Source organism: Fusarium musae, chromosome 4 (assembly GCF_019915245.1).
Source record: "Fusarium musae strain F31 chromosome 4, whole genome shotgun sequence".
NCBI lineage: Eukaryota > Fungi > Ascomycota > Sordariomycetes > Hypocreales > Nectriaceae > Fusarium > Fusarium musae.
In genome coordinates, this window is record NC_058390.1 from 2,482,035 (window position 1) to 2,498,811 (window position 16,777).

General features: G+C 51.0%; 4 protein-coding genes across 4 annotated transcripts; all 4 read left to right on the forward strand.

Annotated features, from left to right (window-relative positions):
* Nucleotides 1–1,644: 1,644 nt before the first annotated feature.
* On the forward strand, nt 1,645–4,401 carry J7337_005698 (uncharacterized protein; the record flags this gene model as incomplete). Its single annotated transcript, XM_044823372.1, has 2 exons — nt 1,645–1,770; nt 1,891–4,401. 2 exons carry the CDS (start codon nt 1,645–1,647, stop codon nt 4,399–4,401), a joined length of 2,637 nt encoding a protein of 878 aa, XP_044681863.1.
* A 1,173-nt stretch (nt 4,402–5,574) lies between these two features.
* On the forward strand, nt 5,575–9,242 carry J7337_005699 (uncharacterized protein; the record flags this gene model as incomplete). Its single annotated transcript, XM_044823373.1, has 2 exons — nt 5,575–8,656; nt 8,713–9,242. The coding sequence occupies 2 exons, from the start codon at nt 5,575–5,577 to the stop codon at nt 9,240–9,242; spliced, it is 3,612 nt and encodes a 1,203-aa protein (XP_044681864.1).
* Nucleotides 9,243–9,967: 725 nt separating this feature from the next.
* On the forward strand, nt 9,968–11,833 carry J7337_005700 (uncharacterized protein; the record flags this gene model as incomplete). Its single annotated transcript, XM_044823374.1, has 7 exons — nt 9,968–9,975; nt 10,037–10,077; nt 10,233–10,399; nt 10,453–10,635; nt 10,688–10,981; nt 11,080–11,544; nt 11,603–11,833. 7 exons carry the CDS (start codon nt 9,968–9,970, stop codon nt 11,831–11,833), a joined length of 1,389 nt encoding a protein of 462 aa, XP_044681865.1.
* Nucleotides 11,834–12,497: 664 nt separating this feature from the next.
* Nucleotides 12,498–12,977, forward strand: J7337_005701 (uncharacterized protein; the record flags this gene model as incomplete). Its single annotated transcript, XM_044823375.1, has 2 exons — nt 12,498–12,505; nt 12,689–12,977. 2 exons carry the CDS (start codon nt 12,498–12,500, stop codon nt 12,975–12,977), a joined length of 297 nt encoding a protein of 98 aa, XP_044681866.1.
* Between the last annotated feature and the right edge of the window lie 3,800 nt (nt 12,978–16,777).

The window sequence follows — 16,777 nt, forward strand, 5'->3', positions numbered from 1 at the left end:
CCGGGGGAGTTTTAGAGAGCCAAGGGGACGGGATTGCTGTGTCTACAGAGTAGTCCTAGTCGTGTTAGACGTGATAGAAGTACCAAGGTGAGGGAGGACCTCGACCTAAGTAGGTACTAGATACATGAGGAAAAGAGAATATCTGTATTGTTTGCTGCTTTCAGTGCCAAATAGACCCCCAGAGGCTGTTGAATTGAATAGAATAGACCGAGCAGCCACTGCTGCAGCAAAATAAACAAGCCCCTGGTTGAAATGTTATCATGATAGAGTTTATTATCATAAAGAGTCCCCATACTGTCTCCCTACCTATACTCACCATGTACTCTGTACATTAGTCGTGTGTCAACACCAACCACCCCTTGTCAATCGATCACAGGACACATAAAAAAACAAAAAAAAAGGTTGACGAATAGCTGCCTTAATCGAATAGAGTACTTTCAATGGATCTCATTATCAATATCTGACAGGGTTTGTGGTTGTGGTTACACAGCAAAAGACGAAACAGTGCCCCCAGTGAACTTATGAATCACTATCCTCAAACATTCGGTAATCCGGGTATCAGTGCATGCATGACTGGAACAAGATAGACTCGCCCAGAAACTGTGTGTATGTATGCTGGTCCTACCCAATATATTTCAACCCTCACGACTCACGGTACTACCCATCTCTCCAGTATCGTATCTGGTCTGCTGGCTACCAGTAAGACCTCGTCATCATCAGTATTGCCTGCATTGGATCTTTACCCTTTTGCCTTTTGCCCCAAGGGTTGCGTCTATCGCCATCCGTCCACTGACGGCCTCACATCATCCTTCTAGTCCATGCACTAACACCGAAAAAGTGCCCCGATCGACCGACCCCTCAGTACCGAAGCCAGCCCAGCCCAGCCCGGATCATCCCCCGTCAGCTGGTGCAGGGAGTTTTCCAGTTTCCAATCGCTACGAGTTACGGTGCGAGTCGGCTGGTGCTACAGCCACGCTACTTGGGGCTTACCAGAAGCCATCGCGGCTTGCCGTGGCATGACAGCGTAGCCTCAAGGTATCTTTCATTCTTTGGTACCTAATGTGTCACTGAGTCTGCGGCTAGATTTATTTAGTTGCCAAGGTGAAAGTACCAGTCAGTCAGTCTCTACCTGAAATCCGGGGCATCAGTAATTCGCAGCACGCCCCCTGCAGGCATCCTAGGCACCTCACCTCACCTCACCTACAGGCAGCTCAGGACCCGCGTACAGTGGTACAGTGGAAGCTTCTCTTCTTACTTCTTCCTTATCCTCTCCTCTTCTCTTCTTTTCTTCCATCAATCTCACCCTCTCCTCCTCCTTCTAAAACTCTTGCGCCTATCTATCATCAGGCGGCCTTTTCTCTTTTATCACCCAACATCGTTTCTTTTCAGAGCGTTGGTTGCAGATTCTCATGACGAGTGACAACCATCTTGTCACCGCCGATTGCTAGGTTATCTCGACCACCGATAACAGCATTAACATCCTCGTCACCGCCCCAGGCTACCATATGTAAGGCTCCACCATCCGCAGTCGTCATTCTTCCCTTCTCTTCATCATCCTCGTCCTTCGCGGATCGAGCACGACGAGAATAAACTGAGATCCTAACATTCTCTTCTTTTAGCAGCCTTCCTGGAAATATCGCCAAAATGGCTTCCACCACGCATAACGCTGGTCTGGACCATGCCATCACCGTCAAGGTGATGTTCGAGGGCATCACTCGTCGCACCAAGATGCCTCTTCGGGATATGGTCCCAAGAACTCTTGAATCTAATGTATGTTGACAAATACTGCTCTCGCGTTGAGCAGTTCCAGAGATTCTGCCATTCTACGTCGCCACCTTACCAGAGTTGGCGGTTCAGTAATTAATTAAGCAACAACTAACACGCTATCAGATCCGTACATTCTTGCACATCCCTGGAGACGCTCAGGTCGCATTTGAGCGATACTCCGATTCTGCTGCGTCTTATGTTCTGCTTGAGGCCGAAAACATCCCCATCTACAAGCAGCTCTACCGCGCCGCCAAGGCAAAGTCTAAGCTCAAGATTCGTGTTACCGTCAAAGAACAGCCCAAGATTACAGTCCCTAAGCCTGTCACCGTCGAAGATGAGCATGAAACCGCCGCATTTGGTTCTTCTCCTATGGGCATGGACGAGGCTCCCAAAGAAGCTCACGAGACCTCCGCAGAGCCAAGCCCTGCACCCACTCCCGCAGCTGAGGTTCCTGCACCAACCCCAGCATCAATCATCACATCTCCCGAGACGACTCTTCCGGTCCGTATTAGCCCTCTATCGCGAACTTACAACTCTGCTCTCCTCAGTGATGCTGCGAGACTCATTGAAGAACGTCGGGATGCTCGTCTGGATTTTGAGAGCCGCCTTGCTAATCTTATGGAACGACAGTCGGTGCTAAAGCAGACACCCCAGTCTCTCCCCGTAACCAAGCACCAACGAGCTCCATTCTCTTTGCCCAAGTCTGAAGGTCCCTCGTTGAACAAATGCCCTGCCATGTTCACTCACGCTGGTCCTGGCTTCGCAGTCTGTTGCAACAGCTGCGAAAACAATATTCCTGATGTTCACTACCACTGTTCTACCTGTGACGATGGAGACTTTGATCTTTGCCAGTCATGTGTCGATCAAGGCATCACCTGCCATGGTCGAGATCACTGGTTGATCAAGCGCTCAACTGTTGATGGACAACTCGTCCAGAGCACCACCGAGACTATCGCCCCTAAGCCCAAGCCCAAGGCGGAGGTCAAAGTTGAGACTGTCATTGAGACCAAGGTCGAGTCTAAGATTCCACCTCCCGTTCAGACATTTCAATTGTCCAAGCCAATTTTCGAGCCCCTCGCTGCTCCTTGGGCCACTCTCGGCATCATGCGAACATGCAACTGCTGTGTGCAAGAACACCCCGAGGCTGAGTTTCTTCATTGCACAGTCTGCGAAGACTTCGATCTCTGCCAACCATGCTTTGCTAAGGACAAGCACGGCCACCACCCCAAGCACGGATTTGCCCCCGCTGTCAAGGGAACCAAGATGCCCCATCATGTTGCAGCCAAGATGAGCCCAGGCCGTAACCATATGCACCACGCCATTTGCGATGGCTGCGACAAGTACATCACAGGTATCCGTCATAAGTGCCTCGACTGTCCTGACTGGGATTACTGTTCTGCTTGCATCAAGTCTGTGAAGATCATCCACCCTGGCCACCGATTTGCACCCATCTATGAGCCACTCACTGATGTCCGTGCTCGCGCACCAGCAGCCGTCCATGTGGGCATTTGCTGCGACGGACCTCTCTGCTCCGGAAGCCAGGCGTACCCCAATTACATCCGTGGCACCCGATACAAATGTGCTATCTGCAATGATCTGGACTTCTGTGCCAACTGCGAGGCCAGCCCCATTAACGCGCACAACAAGACTCATCCCTTGATTCAGTTCAAGACTCCTGTCCGTCACATCAGTGTGACGACAACTGGCGAGAACCAGGATGGCCAGGATATGCCTGAAATGGGTGACCACCGGAGCTCGTCCAAGTCTACTGAGACTGAAGTCACGGTCCCCAGCAACTCCATCAACCCTGTCCGCACTATCGTTGATGTGAAGCCAACTGAACCTGTTCCAGCCAAGATTTCCGTCAAGACGCCCGAGTCTGGGGTAAAGAAGGAAATCAAGAAGGAATCTACTACTCCCGAGCCCATTCCTACCCCCAAGGCGGAATTCAAGGGTGTATTCGTTCGCGAGACTATCCCTGATGGTACTATTCTCCCCCCTAACCATGTTTTTGAACAAACATGGACTCTCCGCAACGATGGCAAGGAGAACTGGCCCGCTGGCTGCTCCGTCAGATTTGTGAGCGGCGATTACATGGGCCATGTTGACTCTAATCACCCTGCCGGCATCTCCGAGCTTGTGTCTGCCTCAGAGTCTACCGTGTGCTATGCTCCTCTTGGCCCTGGTCAGGAATTTCCCTTTACTGTCCTTCTTCGGACACCCGCCCGGCCTGGCAAGGTCATCTCTTACTGGCGTCTTACAAGTCCCGACGGTGAGAAATTTGGTCACAGACTGTGGTGTGATGTCAATGTCCGAATTGTGAAGGAGGAGCCCAAGCCTGAGCCCGAGCCGGAGCACGAGCCCGCAGCTATTGAGGAGCCCAAGCAAGAGAATGACAGCCAAGCCTCGAGCCAGATGATTTTCCCCAAGCTTGAGAAAGAGTCACCTGTGGCTAGCATCCACGAGGCTGTTAAGCCTGTCTCTGTCGTTGAGGAGCCTAAAGAGTCAGAAACTATTGATGACGAATGGGACTATTCTGAAGATGGATTCATGACAGACGAGGAATACGACATCCTGGATGCTTCCGATGAGGAGTATCTGGAGGAGCAAAAGAAGAAACTTGCCACCAAGTAAGCGTAAATTTGATTTCTTAGGATGGGAATGGGGTTTATGGATCTGACTTTTATTCGTTTTTACTTTGGCCAATGTTGCTTACTCCCTCTCTTTTCAATTCTGTATTATTTCTTCTGTTTTCATACCTCTGTCGTTTATTGACAACGACGGTATCAAACCGGGTAGCTATGGACAAGGCCATAGCCAGATATCTACGAACCTTCTCGTAACATGTTCAGTGAGAGAAGATCACGCTCTTTTGGTAGTTTGGACTAGGTAGCTCAGGATGCAACAATGGGATTCGGTGATTCGATAACTAAAGATTGGCTCCCCCCCCCCCCGTTTCTAAGTGATAGTATTCTCAGATGCGTAAGATGAACCTGATATATGTGTGAGGATGTTTTCAGTCGTGCAAGTTGTGAAATCGGCTCTGTCAAGTCACACAGTTTGCCATCCAATCCCGTCCGTTGATTAAATGGCTGATCTGCATCAGAGATATGAAAATCTGAAATGGGCTGATGATGAACAGCCAGTGTCTTGGGGGAAATCCATGATGCAGGCCGGTCACGGGACCTGCAAGATGGAGGATGGATGGATGGATGCCTTTGGTTTCGTACGAATGTTGTCGCAACCGGTTTTTGGTGCCTGAGAATTTATGACGGAGGTTCCTTATGGCCTGGCTTAGCCTGGGCGGGAGGCCCACAACTACTTTTTTTTTTTGAACCTAAAGAGTGGAGCGCCCGTGAAAGAGGGTCATCAGCCGCCCGCTCATACCCCCGGGCAGCCAAAAGGCACTGGACTGCACCTGGCGCCCAGGCCAAAACATCTCCCCCGTCGTACAACTCTTTTCATATTTTCGTTACGGTTTCCCAGGGCGACCCTGGACTGAAGGCGACTGCGCTGCGTTGCCATCCATCACGCCGCACCGCCTCTCGTCAAAAAAAAAAAAAAAAAACGGCTTCTTTAGCTGTTCTTTGACTGTTTCTCATCAATTTCTGGCCGTTGTCCTTTCTTTATTCTCCTTTTGCTACCTGGTCAGGTCACGTAACCTACCTCGACGCACGCTCTCAGGTTCAAAAAAACGCGACCCTTTGGCTTTGGTCCTTGGATCGTGGTTCCATTGTCATCACCCTTCATCATACAAAGCTTTTTCCGCCTTCAACCCCATTCGTCAACCATCGGCCATCGCGCAAGATGGTCACCTTTTCAATTCCCGGCGACAACGAACTCGCCGAGGCTGGCAAGGGCACGCCTCGGCCGCGTCCTGCTCTCCCCTTTGCGAAGCGCGCCTACGTCTCAACGCCGTTAAAGAGCAGCCGTCTCGGCGTTCCGCAGAGTGCGCCAGCACGGAGGCTACTGAAGACTCGCGATGAGACGCCGTCCAGTAGCCTCAACAGATCTACCATTTCTACATCCCGTAATATCTTCAGGGCTTCTACCACCTCCGATAGTCCCTCCATCACTCCTTTCTCCCCGAGCATCCCTCAGAACACTCCGAAAAAGGTGTTCGCTCCCGGTGCTACCCCCGAGCCGAACCGTGTCTATCGAGAATCGACTGCACATGCTACCCCCCGTGGTATGGCCGACAAGACCACATCCAAGGAGCTGTTCCACATGCGTATCGAGGACCCCGATCCCGAACTGTCTGGCGAGGTTCTAACGAAGAAGATCCCTCAAGGTTGGAACTCCAAGGGCTCTATTTACGCCGACCAATTCCTCTCGCATCTCTGTCCTCCCGAGTTCGACGAAGAGCAGCGACGACAGTTCTACTGTATTCTCGATCTCCGACGACTCAAATATGCGGCCAACGAAATTTTTTCCAAGAAGGATTGGAAGCTTAATGTAATCAACTTTGCAAAGGAGTTCGAGAAGAGCAGGAGTATTATTCTGTTACGCTACGGACTCTACGAATTCCAGAATGTTAAACCTTCGCTGGATGTGCTCAAGAGATGGCGTCGTGAGCATGGCCTCCCTGAGCCAGAGGAAGAAAATGCCGAACCAACTCCTACAAAGACCACTGCTACCAAGAAGCGCAAGGCCGATGATGATATCACCAAAGATGCTACTGTGAACGGCTCTTCCAGCAACAACAAGCGACGTGCTCCTGGCCGTGAAGAAGATGACCAGGAGCAGGATGCGCCAACTCCTGCACCCGTTCCTACTCCAGCTTCCACCTTGGGCAAGAACAAACGCAGGGCTTCCGTGAGCGATGAGGCTGATGGCCAACCCTCCAAGATGCAGAAGGGCACTGCTTCTGCCGCCAAATCTCTCTTCGAGAAGATTGCCAACAACTCAACTGCCCCCGCCGCGTCTCCCTTCAAACCTTCTACCAAGCCCACCGATGATGGGGCTGCTGCTAAGCCAAACCCCTTTGCTTTCAACAAGCCCAACGGCGGCGGTAGTTCGCTTGCCCGCAGCATCTTTCAGAACCCTAAGCCCGGCAGTGCTGCTGGCGCTTCTTCTGGTGGAAACATCTTTGGCTACCTTTCTGATGCAAGCTCGGCCAAGAACAGTGGTGTTGATGCCGATGCCGAGAGTGAGGCCGACTCAGATGTCGAGGATCATAGCCAGGCAACCGGAAACAGCGACGAGCCAAGTGCGGCAGCTAGCGGCGCCGACACTGCTTCTCAGGCTGGCATCGGCCTGTTCGGACAGAAGCCTGCCCCTGCCAGTGGCCTCGCTGCTGGGTCTAGTGTACCTGGTACTAGGGAGAGCACCCCTGGCCGAAGTCTGTTTGACCGAGTTACCAAGGATAATGATGGACAGCCGGTGCGGGTTGGGGAGAAGGACGAGACAGCAGCTGAGAAGCCCGTCGACCAGACCTGGAACCCTAGCACCACCCCTATCAAATTTGCGCCACCTGGCTCTGCATCCACAAGCCAAACTACCTCTTTGTTTGGAAAGGCCACTTCAGCGCCGACGAGTTCTTTGTTCGCCTCGAAGCCTCCCACCTCGAACCTATTCGGTGCCGCCAAGCAGGACAAGCCTGCAGAAAAAGAAGCAACGCCAGTCTCGGATCAGGCCGACAAGACGGGAGGTGAATCCGACAAGGAGAACGATGAGGCCCCCAAGAAGTCACTGTTCGAGTCTAAGGCTTCAGCGGCTCCGGCAAATTTTGGGTCTCTCTTCGCGCCTGAACCCGCTACGAAGCCATCTAAGGCTGGAGAGTCAACAAAGCCTGTTGCTACAAGCTTATTTGGAACCAAGTCTGATGAGAAGTCCAACACTCCTCCACCCACTACCAACCTGTTTGGTACCGTAAGCAAGCCTGCTGAGTCAAGCGGCCCCTCGATGCAGTCGTCTACGTTGTTTGGTGCCAAACCCACTAACAATGAAACTGCTAAGACTTCACTCTTTGGTACTCCCAGTGCAGAATCGACTACTGCTACGTCTTTATTTGGTGCAAAGCCTACAAGCACCGCCACCAACTTGTTCGGCAATGCCTCGGCGTCAACTGCCAAGCCTCTGTTTGGTGCCCCCAGCTCTGGCGATGCGACGGCGCCCAAGACTGATGCTGCTCCTCCGGCAGACAAGCCTGCTGCTGCCCCCATTTTCAGCTTCGGGGCGCCTTCCGCTGGTGCTGATAAGATCAACGGTGTGAACAAGCCCCTCTTTGGAGCACCTCAGTCGCCTACGTCGTCTGGTGCAGCCGCGCTTGATGGTAGTCCCATGAAGCAGGATGGACCATCACCAGCCAAGAAGGCATTCGATGGTGGCAGCACTGGGGCTTCGGCCGCACCCATCTTCAGCTTTGGTGGCGCCTCTACAGCTCCTGCTGCTCCCTCATTTGGTGGTGGCTCGGGCACTTCGACACCTCTGTTTGGCGGTGCTTCTACGGCACCTGCTGCTAACAATGCAGGCTCGTCTTTTGGTGCAAACTCGACCAACTCTGGAGGGTCGTTCGGTTTCCAGTTCGGAGGAAACTCTGCTTCTTCGTCGTTCAATAATCCGTTCTCCTCGGGCAACGATGGAGGTAACGCAGCTTCTGCCCCATCATCAGCTCCTGGAGGCATGTTCAGCTTTGGGGCCACCGCCGCACCTTCTGGAGGTTCCAATCCGTTCCAATTTGGAGGTGCAAGCAACGCCACATCGACCCCAGCCTTCGGAGCTGGCAGTAATAACAATGCTCCCGCTTTTGGAGCGGCGCCTGGATCTACCGGAGCGCCGGGGTTTAGCTTCACAGGAGCCTCGCCATCGCAAAACTCAGTACCAACATTTGGATCCAACCAGAACGGCAACCTTCAACCGCCTGCTGGTGGTTCTACCACCGGGACCAGTAAGTCTCCTCTTTTTCCACATCGGAAAATCGCCCCACTAAAGCGACGGGTGTAGACACACCGTTCAGTCTTGGGGGAGGCTCTAGCCTGGCCACAACACCAGCTGGCGGGACCCCGGAACCATCGAACCAAGCCGAAGGAGCCGCCGGAGGCGATGAAGAAGGCGAGAAGCACGAGCAGGTCAACTTGGCCGAGAACCTGGAGCAGGACGAGGATATCATGCATGATGTACGGGCAAAGGTGTTGAAGTTTGTGCTGGCCACTGAGAAGTCGGATGACAAGAAGCCCAAGTCTCAGAGTCCGTGGTCGGTACAGGGTGTAGGAGCTCTTCGACTGCTAAAGCACAAGGAGACGAGTGTTGTTCGTCTTCTTCTGCGAGCAGAGCCCCGTGGACATATTGCTATGAACCGAGCAGTCCTCGCCGACATGTCTTACAAGGCTGACAAGAAGTACGTCAAGATGACCACGTCGAACGAGAAGGGTGATGGACTTGAGACTTGGATGATTCAGGTCAAGACGGCGGACATGGCTAAGGAGCTTGCAGAAGCTTTGGAGAAGAACAAGGTCCATAATAAGAAGAAGTAATGTGGTGGGAACTGGAGAAGAGTATATAGAAGCACACTCCGATATCAGGTGCTTACATAGAAAGGTAAGGTGCAGGGAGCAGCATTGCGGGCGTTGTCAAGCATTCGACGTTTTATATCTTCTTTTTGCGGGCAAAGTCATATTTGGGATTTTCGTGGGAATGCTCAAGCAGGCAAAGATTGACTTGATCAGTGTATGGAATACAAAAGTTGTTTTTAATAACCTATACTGAGAGGGGCCTGGGAGAATCTTGATGTTTCAGTACCTAGTGATGGTATGTTTGAAGTTGTACGTTTGTCATATTGTAGTTGTAATTGAGCCACGAAATAAGAAACCACCCCGAGAGGATAGCAACTGGAACATGCATAAACTAACCACCCACTTTGAAGGTCTCGTGTAAATCACTACTGGGTCAGTAATCTTGAAGAGCAAGGCAGGGAGAAGTAAAGTAAGGTACTCTTCCTTTCAGGTTGAATGAGGTTCAAAATTGAAAATGACCAAGTGAGAGCTCAGCAGCTTAAGGCTCATGTGAAACGCGGGGGCGGGGATCAACAGGCGTACCTGTGCTGTGTGGTAGGGCCCGTAGGGGAGCTGCTGCCCTGGAGGCAGAGAAGCTCAGGGCAGGTAAGAAAGTGCGGCACGCGTCGCGTCAGTTTCCCCAAGATGGTGCCCAGAGGGAAAAAAGAATTGGCTCTAAAACAACAACTTTTCAGCCTCTAAACAACATGCCAAGGTAAGTTCAATCCTCCCGGCCGATGACGACCTGATTCAGGTACTCACATATCAATTCTCAGGGAAATCATTACGATCCAGGCCGGGCAGTGCGGCAACAGCAGTTAGTTATAACCCATCCCCCCGCCGCCATATAGACCAGACCATTCATTATCTGCTTCCTCGATATGCCCGCATCTATGCCTCCATCTTGCGGCTTTCTCTTGCGGCCATGCGCATACAGATAAATCGAACTTTGCTGATTCTATTCGTGCACAGTTGGAAGCCAGTTTTGGCAACAGCTCTGCCAGGAACACGGCATCAGCCAAGATGGAAACCTAGAAGACTTTGCGACTGAAGGCGGTGACCGAAAAGATGTCTTTTACTACCAGAGCGACGATACGAGATACATACCCCGAGCCATCCTAATTGATCTGGAACCGAGGGTGCGTCTTGGACCATGATAACAAGGTGACCAAGTGCTAAGCAGCCTCTGTAGGTCATCAACGGTATCCAGACTGGACCTTACAGAAATATTTATAACCCCGAGAACTTTTACGTGGGCAAAGATGGCGTTGGTGCCGCCAACAACTGGGGTGATGGTTACCAGAGTGGTGAGGCGGTGTACGAGGACATCATGGAGATGATTGATCGAGAGGCAGATGGCAGTGACTCTCTTGAGGTGAGCCTTGCTTGGCCGGCTAGAACCTGCTTACTGACACTTCATACTCCAGGGCTTCATGATGTTGCACTCAATTGCCGGCGGTACGGGATCAGGTCTTGGATCGTTCCTCCTCGAGAGGCTTAACGATCGGTTTCCCAAGAAGATCATCCAAACGTACTCGGTCTTCCCGGACACAACAAACGCGGGTGACGTTGTTGTTCATCCTTATAACAGTATCCTATCTATGCGAAGATTAACGCAAAATGCTGACTCTGTTGTCGTTTTGGATAATGGTGCTTTGTCACACATTGCTGCCGATAGGTTGCATGTCCAGGAGCCATCCTTTCAACAAACAAACCAGCTGGTGAGTGCTATAGCCTCGATCTTGCCAGTTGTGCACGCAGCAAGATCACGAGTGTGAGGAGATGTGTGAGATGAAGTAAGGGCACTGACAATTATCAGGTTGCTACTGTCATGTCTGCCAGTACAACAACGCTTCGATACCCCGGTTACATGCACAATGATCTTGTCAGCATCCTAGCCTCCCTCATCCCAACTCCCAGATGTCATTTCCTCATGACTGCCTACACGCCATTCACCGGTGACCAAGTCGAGCAAGCCAAGACAGTTCGCAAAACAACAGTGTTGGATGTGATGAGACGTCTACTACAGCCCAAGAACCGCATGGTGTCTACTGTTCCCGGCAAGAAAAGTTGCTACATCTCCATTCTTAATGTTATTCAGGGTGAGGTTGATCCGACGGATGTTCACAAGAGTCTGCTTCGTATCCGGGAACGACGGCTGGCCACGTTCATTCCATGGGGGCCTGCAAGCATTCAAGTTGCCCTGACAAAGAGAAGTCCATACATCCCCATGAGCCACCGTGTAAGCGGTCTTATGCTCGCCAACCACACAAGTATTGCGACGGTATGCAAGACCTCCAGTTTACTTACTCCATTCGACACAGTGGCTCACATAATTACAGCTCTTTAAGAGAATTCTAAGGCAGTACGATGGCATGCGTAAGCGTAATGCCTTTATGGAAGGATACAAGAAGACAGCACCGTTTTCCGAGAACCTCAACGAGTTTGATGAGGCACGGCAGGTTGTTGCAGACTTGATTGGCGAATACGAAGCTGCTGAAGACGCAGATTACCTCAACCCAGACGCAGGAGAGAAGCCCACATCTGCAGAGACGGATCGACGAGTAGCGTGAGGGAGGGAGGAGTTGAGGATGAGTTGATCATGATCGTGTCTGAGGTAGTGGGAGTTTGAAACGTCACGATGGGTAGTGGATGTTGGATGTCGATATTTGCTTTACAGCCACTATGCACTGCATCAATGACATTGCAGTTGGGGCGTTTTGGGTGCCAGCCTCGGTTTTGGTTCGGGTTTAGATACTTGCTTGGCTTGGTGAATCCATCGATTGACTACCTAGCTGAGTGCCTTGGTTTATTTAGGTTGATATGTCGCGTGCTCCTTGGGTCCCGAGTCAGGCTAACCAAGGAATTGACTTGGTAGCTGAAGCAGCGACAGCATCACCTTGGTCGTGATCCTTGTAGTCTCCTCACCTCCCGGGGATATCGAGTGGGCGTCGATCCGCGATCTGTCTTAGCGTGGCTAGCGTGAGTCGTTGAGTACTGTATGTACAGTAATATGTATGTACCTCTGAGATATGCAGAATCTGTCAGAAACATCGTGGAACATGTAACGTCAAAGATGATGTTTCGATGTGGAGAATAAGCCGGAGCATTTTGCGCGGTGATGTTTTTGTGACGTCAGTGATTCACTGACGTCAGAATTGGAAATGGCATCGTGATGAGCTTGTGCGTGCGTTTGCTTGGAGGGAAAGAGTGTAATTATGGAGAAGGTGAATGAGAATGAATAGGTATTAAAGGACCGTTGAGAGAAGCTTCGTCAGTTCAATATCACAATCTCCAACTCTAACTCAACTCAACCGCATCACAAGACTTGTTCGTCACAACCTCAACTACCATTGAATCCAGTAAGTCACATATCATTTCAAAAATATTGAATTGTATCAGGATTAAATACTAACAACCATTCTCAGGAACTCTCTCTCTCTCTCTCTCTCTCTCTCTCTCATCAATATGACACAATCCAAGGACCAGAAGATTGCCGAGACCCAGGCCAACCTCCCTCTCCCCGAACAGCCCCCTAAGGCTTCCGACTGGCAATCGGCTGATGCTCGCACCGTCAACGTCGGCGCTGGCAAGCAGGAGGGCCCTATTGGCACCGACTCTGCCGCTCAGTCTGGTCTCCGTGAGCCCGCTACCAAGGGCGAGGAGGTGGACCTGAGCAACGTTGGTCGTGAAGGTGTTGAGAAGCGTCAGCAATAAGTCTTCTCTTTATCTATCTTGTACAATATGAAAAGGAATGGGGGTGGAATGGGAGGAAGAATAAGAGAGGAGGTTAATGATACCTACGAATAATCAATGAAATGGACCGCGAGCAATGAATGTTTCGCTGCTTGATGCATCAGTTTTCGTTTTCGTTTCCGTTTCCGTTTCTGTGGCTGTTTCTCTCTACGGTTTTGACAGCAAAAAAGCGAGTGGCTTTGTACAGATTTTTGCGTCATGATATGGTGTGGTGATGTTTTCGCCAAAAACTTCCTCGTGTCATGATCATGATCATGGATCATGGGGATGGGAAACAAGATACCGAAAATCAAGGACGCTCTAGGTCGGCAGTTCTCCCATTTGTCTGACGCTTCTGGATCAAGCAAATCACTGCTTGGCATTCTTCTCGAAGGTTTTTCTGGAACTGCCTATCATGCGTGGCGTTCACTATGATGCTCAGCCTGACTCATGACGATGGTCAGTGTGTTGTCTCGTGAACTGGCACAACTTATGTAACTTGCAGTCAAGGCGTGTGCTTGATCAGGGCCACTTGGTAATTGCCATTTTTCACAGATGTGATTGTGATGGTGACAGTATAACTCCAAGCCCAACTTCAGATTATGCCGGAATTGGGGGGACTGTTCGCAGAAAGACTGTTTCTTCCATGGACCGATGGACACGTCGATGATATTTCCTAGTCTGTCCTTGACCTGGAAAGGCCAGCGTCGAAGTGAATCGACATGTTGAAGTCGAGTGAAGGAGAATCAAGGGGAGTGCCTTGGTAGGTAGTTAGTGGGGTTGCCACCCAGCTTCCAGTCCAGCCAGGGTGGCACCCCGCCATGATATTGGGGGAGATGAGATACGATAGCGATACGATGCGATGCGATTAGATGAGCCGAGATGCGATGACATTCTTGGGAGTCAAAAGCCCGGTAAAGTCTTTGCTGCACGAGGAAGTTTCTGGACAGAAAGCTGAGAGAGAGAGAGAGAGAGAGAGAGAGAGAGAAAAGGGCTTGATTCAGTTGCACCCTCCCACCAATTGGTCTTTGCCATGTCGTATGCATTGTCTTTCCCTATCCATATTGTTTGCATCATACCTGTCAACGTCAATCATTTGGCACTGGTTGTGAGTAATTCGCAGCTTGATTGATGACTGGTCAATTTTATCGCATCTCATCCCTCCGAAGGAAAGTTTCCTAGAGCCGATGCACAAGCCTTTCAGTATATCGTATGATTAATTGACCCATCACGCCAGCTCAGCTAACATAATTGGTCCCAAGTTTGCTTTGAGAGAGTCTGTGAAAGAAGCAAAGAAGCCTCAGCCGGCTGAAAATAAGCTATCGGTCAAGTCTGGCTTCTAGCCAGGGTCGGCAAGGCTGAGACGACGGATCGGTGCCAGTGCCAGTGCCAGAAGAAGGAGAACCAAACTTCGCGTGCCAGGCGCCCTAGCAAAGACGATGCCCTATTAGCTTGAGAACATTCCTTTGGACTGACCAGATAATAAACAGTCCCAGAGGTTGAGAGTTCTGGAGCGGAATACTGCCCGAAACCATTGACGCCAATACGTACTCCACAATTCAAGAATCAGCAACGAGAAGACTCCGTAAAACTGTCCATAGCGTGAATACCTTTGGTGGCGTACGCTTAGAGCTCGGTTAGAAGCTGCCTCCCAGCGCCGTTGATTCGTAAAACTCAAAGCCCAAGGCCAGAACGTGGCGGTCGCTTGGTAGATTCTTCCTCACGGTCAATTTCTACACGGATGCAAATAACGTTCTGACCGCTAGCCTTGTCGCGAGCGATTACGATCCAACGAGGCTGACCAACCGTCAAAGCGGTCCGGGGCTAGGATGAGTTGGGCAGTCCGTGCAAGTGCCCGATAGTGGCTTTCTACAAAATCAGGCCACTCTTCAATGCCAAGGTTAGCAGAAAGCACCACACGAATACCCGTGCGTACGTATGTACATATGTACTGTGAAAACGTTGCTGGGTGGTGTGGCTTGAAGGCCGCATCTTCAATCTTGCACCCTTCCTTCAATGATAGTGCAAGCATGCTGTACACTTGCACAAGCACTATTAGCCCACAACTTTGAATAAAGCAGGGCCGAGAACTGCCAGTCAAACCAGCGGTTGCCAAAGTGGTGATTTGATAGACTGTTCTTGGCCAAGACTACATTGGCATTCATCCAAAGTTGACATTGAGTAATGGTAGCCAATAACTTCCTTGCCAATTCTGACAAAGACCACAAGGACCTTACTTGGTACATCACAACCCTCGGCGCTTATCGTACGCAAGCGGTAAAGCGCAAACGACACAAACTTGTAGAACTGACTGGCGGGTTAAAGTGTTATATGCAATACCGGCCGGTAGTATGCGCTGGTTCCCTTTTTACCTGGACAGGAAGCTTGGTAGGTTCCAAGGGTCTTGCTGCATGTTTGACATGCTGAGCTAATGAAGTTCTGCGATCGACGTATCCATGCGCGGGCCCAGGATCTCAGATTTTTCAGAAATCTCTTGTGTCTCCCTGCAGCCTGACGCAGTTCCTATCCTGATGCATATATCGGATCTAACTCATGGAGCATGAAAAGTCTGGAAGTGTCACTCCTATCGTGGACTTCGCCTGTTGGAGTAGGCCTCGGAACACCACCGACGATCCTTGGTCTTGCCCTCACCGAAAAGGGGTGTATGGAAGCACTGAAAGCGGTGTGGTGCTCCCGGGACGGGCAGGATCTCACTAGCGCACGGCTCCCTGGGATCAGACGATCGTACTGTCGAATCCGCCCCACAGCAAGCCAGATCCCAGGGTTCCCGCCATTCCGTCCTGGTGTTGATGCTCGATAGATCCCTGTCCTTGTTTCTCCTGACTGAGCTGCTCAATGGGAATCCATTCCTTTGGAATGATTGCACGATATATTGTGTCAGATGCTTCGCCGCTGGTCTTCAGCCTAAATACGAATACATGAGTATTGCGCCTTCTTCATGATCATGGTATCTGATATGGTGGTGACATGCACAAATCCCTCGCGAGTGGCAAGCAGCTCACAAAGTCCGTTTAGTATATCTGACTGCTCAATATGATGACCAACTAGCGACCTTGACCGAGCGAGAGCCTGGCGTTTGGAGGAGCCACGGGCAACTCCCAAACCCTCACCGATCGCTTCGGGCGCAACCCACCCCTGTCAACTCACAAAACAGAGTAGGACTTGGCGTAGCATTGGAATCCGTCACCAGCATTGTGGTGGACGGCTCCATCTGCATCTCCGTGTGCGCCTCGGCAATGTTTCGAGGTCAAGGACTCAAGGTGTAGGCAGACCCAGAAAAGGAATCGATCTGGGGGCCTCTTTGTGGAAGCACGGCCACGTCATTGTACCGTGATCCGATCGGCTGGCGTTGGTTGAATGTGCCGTGGGGACGGTCTTACTTCCCCTAAAATCTTGCTCTGCTTATGAGGACCGAACATCCAATCAACGATCATTGTCAGTCCGCCCGAGGGTCGCAAAGGTGTTGACGGTACTCTGTAGTCGCCATCGTGAGATGCTTGGTTTCGAGAATATCACCATGTTTCGTTGTCGGCAGTTGACAAGGTGTCGCATGTGAGGCTACTGTTTCCCGGCATCTGATTAGAGCTAATTAGCTTTACATAGCACATATGATTAAATGGCGGAGGCCTCATGCCTGATTGTGTCAAAGAACGCTTATTCAGAAGAGGGTGTGATTGCCTGTTCAATTTGACACGGCATCTCAGATTGAGTCTGGGGTTTGCGACGCATCATGCACGATGTGAAAGTACTGCCGAATGACT